At 36.1% G+C, this 9,809-nt stretch overlaps 1 protein-coding gene across 1 annotated transcript in view; it reads left to right on the top strand.

Annotated features, from left to right (window-relative positions):
• The window catches only part of LOC104471648 (golgin subfamily A member 4-like), a gene marked incomplete at its 5' end in the record, with an annotated part of 40,555 nt that extends 33,612 nt beyond the window's left edge, over nt 1–6,943 (top strand). Inside the window, 3 exon segments of the mRNA XM_010087047.1 lie at nt 1,471–1,557; nt 4,082–4,145; nt 6,194–6,943. Coding sequence (XP_010085349.1) covers nt 1,471–1,557; nt 4,082–4,111 — 117 coding nt within the window.
• Nucleotides 6,944–9,809: the final 2,866 nt, after the last annotated feature.

A 9,809-nucleotide genomic window follows, 5' to 3' on the forward strand; every position in this document is an offset into this window, starting at 1 on the left:
TTGCAGTTGATTGCTTCAGTAACAGCAACAAACAATCAGTCTGAGTTTTGTATGTCTGTGATAAATGTGCAACTGTGAATAGTGTAGAATAATTCTGCTTCCAAATCTCCCTTGTGGCCTCGAGAACTTGGAGATGGCTTTAGTGCATTGCTAGTGAGAAATTACAAAATGGACATTTTCAAGAAAGAAGGTTTTAGATAGCCCCTATTTAAGTTGGCACATAACTATCTATGCTTTCATGGAGTATTCACAGTGTTTGTAGATTTTTCTTTAAAATTTACATACCCTTGTGTCCTGTAGAAAACAAAGAGGGGGCTTTCTTGATAGGACTATTACAATGAGTTTGAATAGATTATAAGCTCAATTTCAAATCTTTAGTCCTAAGTAACTGTGGTGAGGACTTTGGCAAAAAGAAACTAGAGAAGTGTGGTGGTTGTGGCATTGAGCACGTTCCTTTGTATCTGTGGGAACTGCAGTAGAGGCACTTCTTGATTACAGGAACTAGTAATATGTTAATACTAAGCTTTTTGAGCTGAAAGTGTTCAACAGGGCTTGGTTTGATTTGCTTTCTTTCTGTTTCTATCCGTAGCTAAGTTATATACTGAAAAAATTGTTGCAAATTAGACCTTCTCCTCTTACTTTTAACTGCAGCCCTTTTTGTCCTGCAACTGCTTTGTTGCCGCAGCCTCCCTCTTCATTCCACATGTGAGACTGGTAATCAACAGTAGACACTGAGAGCAGCAATCTTATCCACATTCTTTAAGAGCAGCAGTTACTGCATTTGTAGCAGTTACCTTCTGTTTGAGCTGCACTGCAGCTCTCACTTTGACCTTTCTTGTGAAAGTCACCTGGACCTTGTTTTGTGCTTTTTGGAGTTTCCCACTCATCTGTTTATAAAATGGAAAAAATTGTTGCCTATTTTGCACAGAGCTTTGTTATTCTTACATCTTCGGTCTGAGGGTGTCAAAATTATAGCTATTTAAGTATGGGGTTACTGTATACCTGCTGAAAATATTTACACAACTGGAGTTCCACATCTGACATTTCCATCTGCTTTCTCAGTGTTTTGTTTCTTTACAAAATATTTGGATGATATGAGTATAGTTGAAGCAATAAGAACTCTCTCAGTCGCCATGCTGTTGTAGTTTTCACTTGAAATGTGCTTTCCAGAAAGGCCACGTGAAGATCAAATGTGGTAAGGGCAGTAATTGTAACAATAGAGTTCACACTGTATTACAGTAGCAAGTTTTTGACAATGTGAAATGAAGACCCTTCATGGTTTTCCTATCATCCACATAACATGTCACATATACAGTGTAAACAAGTAGTTGTATCTTACTCATTTCACTATGTTTTCCATTGACATTACTAAAAATAATACTCAGTATTCTTAAATGGGATGCATTTTAAAATGTTACGAAGCATTTTAGTGCATATGAAATTACTTATGGGTGACCTGTTCCTTTTTAGACGATGGCCAAGGTTATAACAACAGTGCTGAAGTTCCCAGCAGATCAGACTCAGAAGATACTAGAACGAGAAGATGCTCGACCATTGGTAAGTTATATCAGTAAACCAAGTTTATGCAAGAGATCAGCTTGCAAGAATAAGGAATTGGAAACTTTCTTTAAAGTCTCCTTTTCCCTTTGTCCGCATTCAAGAGAACTTTTCTCCCTCCTTCCCTCTTCTTCAATGGATGTCAAATTCCAGCTGTAGGTTTGAGTTTATAGCAAAAGTGAGGAAAAAAGCAAGCATATTTTCTTAACTAGTATTTCTCATCATCGGTTAAGCCATATTTCCGATAGCTATGGCTACAGCAGAACAAAGCAAGGTCAGTCATCACTACTATTCTGCAGATGAATTTTCTAATCAAGTAATCTGACAGAAAATTCAGGTTTCTTAAATTCAGAAGTTTCTGTGGAGTCATACCAGTTTTCATGAAAAATAGTGTCAGGAGACATTCTTCAGCCCTGGGATGAAATATCTGTCAAAAACAGTAGTCATTTTGCTTGTAGAATAGTAAACTATCTCAGTCAGCTGGGATATGTGTGTTTCAAGTGGGATATGTACATTTTTATCTTAAGTGAGTATCCTAACAAGATTGTGGTTTTGTTTGGATGGTTTTGTTTTGTTCTCGTGTTTGTGGGGGGTTTTTTTTGTTTGGTTTTTTTGTTTTTTTTTAAGAGCCTGCTTTAGTTTTGTACTGAAAAAACATCAAAATATGTCAGGTTCACTCTGGGTCAGGTCAGGTCAAAAATAAGAGTCTTAAGCCCTTCACTTCGGGTTCGTTTGTTTGGTTTTTACCCCAGTTTCAATACACTTCTTATTATGTGACACTTTTTATTATTGCCTGGTATTTACCAGCTGATCTATTTACCAGAAAGGTGAATTTGAGTTTGAGAAGCAGACACAAAAGAGAAGAAGAATATATGAGCATAAGCATTTCTTTGGTATTACAGTTACTATTTTATGTATTGGAGCTATTTTTTATTAAGAGAAAAACTGCAGTAATAGTTTTCTGTACATCATATCTGGAGTCAATACTGTGATCCCTTTCTTTGTGGGTCAGCTTAGTAAAATGTTTAGGAATTAGAGTGAGAGGAAGAATTGCATTCTGTTTTTCTCACTGGCCTTGCATAAATATTTATTTAGCACTTCCAGAGACAGAATAAAATAAAATTTTGAACATTTTTACATGTCATTTGAAGTAGTTGCAGTGAAGTCCTGTTGATCCATTGAAATAAACTTCAAAAAAAACTTCTACCATTTCATCTACTTGAAATATCAAATCTGAGGAAAGTGTTAAATACTTCAACATTTTCCGGTGCACTTAGTAGGTTTGAGAGTGTCTTGCTATCTTAAATATTTAAGATACTTTTAGAATTATATAAATGCTGATAATACTGCAACTCCTATAAGTATTGTGCATCCCAAACATGATTTTTTCTCTCTGACCTTCAAGTAGAAAGTTGACGCTTTTTGTTTGTTTGTTTGTTTTGGCAAGCTAGAGTAATGTTTAGGAAACATTTTGAGTTCTCTTTTGGCCAAAAATGAAGGTAGAGAGATGGACCTTATTTTGCAGTCCCTTCAGCCTTTTGATACTTAAAACCTGGTCTTCCTAAAACAGACATTCACAACTTCTGATACCAAGTGAAACTTTATCTTGAATTCATCCAACAAGTTTAGGTCCTTGGTATTAAATTTTGGCTAGAACACACAGTAAGTTTTTTTTTTTACAGGCTGTAAAAAAAAAAAAAAAGTGCTTTGATTGTTAAGGATTTCATCATTCAAAGAGCTTCAAAAAATCAAAAAATTCTTTCATTTCATATAGCGGTCATTTGTTGGCTTAGATATACTCAATAATTTTCTCCTTTCCAAATCCTCAAAGAGATTAAATTAGACATCTAATGGAAACTCATCTAATGGAAACTCAAATATTGGGGCATGTTATCAAGGATGTAGTAATTTTTTTCTTCATTGCAAATTTAACTAAGTTAGTTTCCTGAAGCACAAATTATTTTAGGGGTGATTCCTTTGTAATTCTGTTTAGGACTAAAAAGTTGGAGGGGTCTTCATAAATTATTCTGTCAATAAATATGCTTGGTTTTTTGGCTTTTAGTTATTGACATTTACAATGCTGGTATTTGAAAATATCCAGTATTTGGATCTTACGAGCAATAAAGTTCTGAACTACAACATAAATGTGCATTTTTAACATAAAGCTTAGTTGTTTCTGTATTTTGGTTTATGGCCAAAACATCTATAGCTAATTTTGATGTGTGAGTTGTTAATTAACTGTGTTACTGGAAAAGAATAAGTGTGTGTAGTACTAAGTAGCTGTCAGTAATTATTACCCTCTTAATGGGCATATATTTAACAGGTTTCTGAAAACTTTCAACTAATTCTTAGGTCAATAAGCATATGCTAGATAAATGTGTCTCCTTCGCTAATCTAGCTTTTACTATATAGTTACTGTGATCTAACTGCAGCAATCTCATCCATAAGCAGTAGATGTCCACAGAGTTCTTATCTGCACTATTAACAAGTGGTCCAATAAGCTGTTTTCTTCCTGGCTTTGTAGTTTGCCTCACCTCGCAGTGGTATCTTCTGAATATCCCATCAGCCTGTGCTTAGTTAGCATGTGGGTGAGTGAAGCCTAATAAATATTTGTTTTATTTAAAGATGAAACCAGTAGTATGAGATTAATCATTCTGCGTTTTTTTTCTTGCCTGCTTTTGTTCGTTTAAAAAAAAATCAATTTTTTTTTCTGTATGTCTGTCATAAACTTTGTTCTACTCTTAATCATGTCTTGCTTTCCAAAGCCAAGTTTGAAAATGGTAAATACTGATTCAAAACTAATCTTTTTGAGTTATAAGCATAACCTGCAATGTTGATTGAGCTACAGAAATCTCAGTTGTAGAAAAAACAAATCAGATTTTAAATCAATTAATATGTAACGTTAAATTTTATTGCACTTGGATTTGTTTTGTCTTTATTCACATTCTGAGCTCGTTTTTTGAACAGGCAAATAAGTCAGATTTATGGGAGACATACTGTACTGCTTGAAGTGAATTATTACACCTTACAAATATGAGAATGGTTTATTTTAAAGAAGATTGATTAAATATTCTCTGTAGAGGAATTAGGATATGATTGCATTTAAGCATCAGTACCTTTCTGAATCAGAGCTCTGGCTTGGTATCAAGAGAAGCTAGAGCAGAGAAACCAGGCAGAACAATTTGGCGAGCTTTACTCTCTCAGTTTATTGTGCCTTTTTTCAGGCTTTATTAAGCTGCTTCCATTAAGAATCTGCTTGTGCCTAAAGATGCAGATTGCATCAGACCAGCCAAGCTAAGAAAGCAACACACAAGCAGTGGTGGTTGAGAGAGGAGTAGGATATGGAAGGGCACAGCTAAAACTTCCTACACTACTTTACAATTTAAGTCATTACTGGTGTATGAGATTTAATAAACTCTTCAGATTAATTCTATAGGATATGCTCAGCCCAGCTTTCCTTTTCCTCCTCTGCCAGCTGAAAAGCTTTGCACAGTGCCAGGAATTGATTCCGTTCATGTGAAGCAATCGCTGTCAGTGGGCTGAAATGCAGTGGTTGGCCTGCGCCGCTGCCGGAGCAGACTGGATTAACGTAGGCTGTTCCATTGCCAATTATCACAACACAGTTGATAGGCTATCTTCCTCTCTTGCAGCCGTGTAAACAGAGCCTTTAATACAGAATAATATCTGTTTCAAATTAAAAAACCTATTCATCTTAGCAAACAGTCATGGCATCTACTTTATTTTGTATTCTTTTAAACCTTTGAATACAATAGCGGATGCACTTTATTGCACTTAAAATGCAGTAGAGTTTGGACTGTTTGCCTCCTAGTCTTGATCATTTCTTGACAAAATCAGCAGCTGGTTTTTCTATCCCTCTGTTGAAAACAATTGAATTGTTGGTAATGATAGGACAAAGCTATTTACAACACTATTGCAGAAAACATGTTTGCAACTTAAATTCTTGTCGTTCTGTCTGTAATGCTGGTGTAAAAGGTTCACATGTTCTTAGCTGCTTTTGAAGCATATCACAAGAAGGGCTTGATTTTGACCTTTATGTCAGCAATTAACTCTTGTATGCTTAAGCTAGTATGGATGGAAGCTGTTCAGACCTCATTATTGTAGTTTCTTACTTTATCACAAGTATTTTTGTGACTTACACCAGTAGATAGCCAGCAAATGGGGTAATATGTTTGCATGTATAAAACTTAGAAATTAAGATGATGCTGACTTCATTGTGAAAGCAATAAATGCTTTCCTGGTAGAGGAGGCTTTTTGCTAGCCCCAAAATTTCACTTCATCATTTCACTTTTGATGGACAGGCCTTATGCAGAGAGGACAACTCTGTTTTTCATTGCATTAAGATGCAGCGATGTGGTAGACTATTTCCAGGGAGAGTTCTGTTATGCTGCAGGTTATTTAATTTTCATCACAGTTTATCAACTGTTTTGCAGATACTGGAATGGAATTGCTTGCTTGAAATCAGTTAATAGACTTAAAAAATACTTAATTGAAATTCTTCCATCTCCTATTCCTATCAGTGAACAACTTTGTCATTATTATTTTAATATTAAGTGCTTCTAAGTTGCTCTCAGTAATGTAACATTTGTTCATTTGTTCTAACTTCCCATTCTTCTAGTCACGGCTACGACCATCTTGAAGAAATTGTGATGAGAATGTCTCATGACGCTGCTGCTTAGAAATATGTTCATATCTCTGTTGTCCCTTGAGAGGGGACAAGAAGAAAAGCTATTATTCAAGGTCACAAATGGAACAGCAAGAACCAAAACTCAGCACCACCTTTGGACCGTGAATATAGTTAAAACTGCCTTGACAAGAAACGCTAATCAGGGGATATCTGGTAATGAGTCTTTTTTCTCTTCTATTGAACATTGCCTTCTATTTTGTGTTAAAGGTTATTTTTTTAAAGGAGAGAAAAGACTTTATCCTAGGAAGGAATTTCCAACTACTGTATCTCTATACAGGCTGTACTGGGTGTTTTTTAAGAGCTGAAATAAATGGTTTGTTTCTTCTATTTATTTTTTTATTTTTGAATGAATTGTGCAATACATTTTTGGATGGGTAGCGGTTGAGGTGATTTTCCTGATGAACTAGGCACTCCTGATGACTACTCTCTCCCGATTTGATCTTATGATTCTTTGTTAAAGGTCACTTCTATATGCTTTTGCCTACAATAAATCCAAATTGCAGTACCTCATTTGTGTACTCCTAGCTTTTGTACTTATATTTTCTGGAGAAAAAATACATTACTGTAAATTGTAAATAGTTAATATGTAACTGTATCATATGCTGATCTGTGACTGTTGACAGCACTAATCTGACAAGAGCTGAGATGAAATAAAGTTTATTTACTGTATAATTTTGGAACTGCTTTGGTATGATTTTTCTTTTGAAAGGATCCACCACTCTTGTTCTTATTCCTCTTTGAAACACCCTTAGCTGAGACATTTCCAGGTTGAAATCTTCTCATTAGAAGAGCTATTCAAGTACATTGAACTGCAAGAAGTCAGTGAAGACCTTCAGATTTTCAAGGGCTCACAACCTGTGAAACAGACAGAAGCTGAGCTGAAAAGATGGTGTGAGAATATAGCAAGTAGGGAAGTTTGCTTTGTAAAAGTTTTAAATTACATATTTTTGGGGTTTTTTAAATAACGCCTGTCTGGTAATTTTGGCATGTAAATTGGGATCCTCTGAAGTGATGTAGAAGGATGGATAAATTTAGCTGCTTCTCCAGCTACTTTGGTACTTTCCTTATCAATAACCGTCACCTGTACTAGTTTGCCAAGGTGGTTCATGGTGATCAGTCCTCCATGAATATAATTTTTAACAAGTGTTTATAGGAGCAGCAGTCCTCTAAATAGCTCATCCCTGAACATAAGCAGACTGTTTAAATGTACTGCCTGCCTGAAAGATACTTCTGAATACTGTTAGGAAGCTATGGTTAGTTGCTGATGCTGTCAGGCCTGGCACATGCATCCTACCATGGCGATGCTCAGTCTGTTCCTCTGGGTGCTCTTCTGTTAGCCAAGGAGAACAGTGGGTCCTCCTGACCACAGAAAGATCTGGTTTGGCTAGCATGGTGTGGTCCAAACTGACTGATGTGATTTGTTGTCCAGCTCCACCTGTCCTGCCCAAGGGCACTACCCAAAATTTTGTATTTCTGGGTACCCAAATTGTATTTCTTGTCCTGTTACCTAGATAATCTCAGCTTTGTACGGTATTAGAGTTGTGATGAGCTTGGCGTTGTTAGCATTTTAGGACTCTGCATCCCCAGTATGCACTTTGGATTATTTATGAAGTTCAGCCATTTCTCACAGAACTCCTCCACAACGACCTGTGAGCTCTAGCCATTCCTCACAACATTATCCCGTTTGTCAGCTCCTCTTATCTGTGAAGCTCAGTGATTTCTCTTGTCATGTCCAGTGGTTTTCCATGTCCTGTTCAGTTAGCTTACCCTCAGGGCAGGGCACAGATAGCAGCCTAGTATTTGTGCATGGCTCCAAAAAATAAGTGCTGACACGTGGGATGTTTGATACAGTTGGGATTTGTTTTGGTTTTGGGGTTTCTTTTGGCAAATGCACTGGGATTCACCTTTTTTTGTCAGCTGCAGCAAAAGAAATGAAGAAGCTGAATTTATTTGGAAGGTTTCTCCCTAACAAAACAGCGAGAAATACAACAATTTGAGCGCCCCAAGGTCTGTTGTGGCCACCAGCTGTCTAAAGACTACATCTGGCTTTAAATTACGGTTTACAGTCTAAAGGGATGTGGCTTGCCTGGGATAGTTAAGGACCCAGAGTTCCATCTTTTATTTCCCACTGCCTTGTCTCTGGTAAAACCTCTTCATTTTCATGCTGCTTTATTATTTATAGCTGCATTTTTTGTTGTTTTTAGCTTTTTTCCTTTTATCTAATGTATCAAATTTGGTTTGAAAAAATATTTCTTTGTAATGGTTTCAGTTATTAGATCTTTTCTTCTGATGCGTAGCAGAATGGCATCCTCCAGCACATTGCCAGACACAGCAACAGCCTGGACCAACTTCACATGGGTACATTTGCCTGTGAAAAATGCATGTTCCTCTCAGAGCTGGCTGAGGATGCGTAGAATTTTGCTATCGCTATCGTTCCAGCAATCTAAAATGTAGACTTGAGTTTCAGGTTTCCATGTAAGGTATATGTTGTCTTGGGCTTTGGGAAATGAAATGCAGGGATCTGTTATTCTGACAGTGAGTATTACTATGATTGCTTCCAGTTCTCTTGTCCTCACAAATAGGCTATTTTTCACATTTTCTCTTTTTGTTCTTTTCCCTTTCCATTAAAGATACTAGTTATAGACTGTACTTTGTCAAGTATGACCTAAGCGCAGTGGAGCAAACTGAAATGGTCTGTATAATGTTTGTACAACATTGGATGGAGTAAATATTTTTTCCCCTTAAGTGATCTTATTAAAGAACATGAAGGAGATTACAGAGATACCCTTGATTCTTTTTTTTTAAACTAAAATCAGATAACCACTCCCCAAATTCACAGCTTGAAAAAGTTAATTTTTTTTCCCTTCTACATATAATTCATAAGCAATAGTATAACTATTCTGTAACATACAATGGGAAAGTGTGTGAAGTACAAGTGTTCTGTCAGACTGAAGTTTTAACTGCTTCTAGATTATTTTTTTTTGAAGAGAACATGTAAATAAAGCATTGCTTTAGAGTTTAAATAAAGGAAATGAGCGAGGGCGAAAGCATGAAAATGAGAGATTCGCTTGGAGTAATTTTTTTTGTTGTTGGAGTGCCATAAAATAATACTAGTAGTGCCAATGCAACTATAAACTAATATACTTCAGGCCACAAATACTTCTGGTTATCACATAGCCTTGTTTAGACACATGTAGCTAAAAACCAAAGGCTCTCTTAAAGTTTTGGCTGCCTTTTTAGCAAAGGTTAGAGGATCCCAAGCTTCTTCAGACTGACTTGTTAAAAGATGCTGCTGCATATATTTGGATTGTCATATGTTGAACTTCCCCCAGTTTTACATGCAATATACATTGTGTTTATGATTTTCTGGACCCATACACATGTACATAGAAAAAAATATGTGGATCTATTTATAAAGATAAAATTTAATATGTTTATCAAGTATCTTCTGCTGTCCTAAGGAATAAACATTGCTAATTTAGTTGAAAAATACCAGGTTTTTTATTCCTGTGTTATTTCAGTGCCTAGGCTGATATTTATTGGCAAT

The sequence above is a fragment of the Pterocles gutturalis genome, unplaced genomic scaffold, assembly GCF_000699245.1.
Source record: "Pterocles gutturalis isolate BGI_N339 unplaced genomic scaffold, ASM69924v1 scaffold38971, whole genome shotgun sequence".
NCBI lineage: Eukaryota > Metazoa > Chordata > Aves > Pterocliformes > Pteroclidae > Pterocles > Pterocles gutturalis.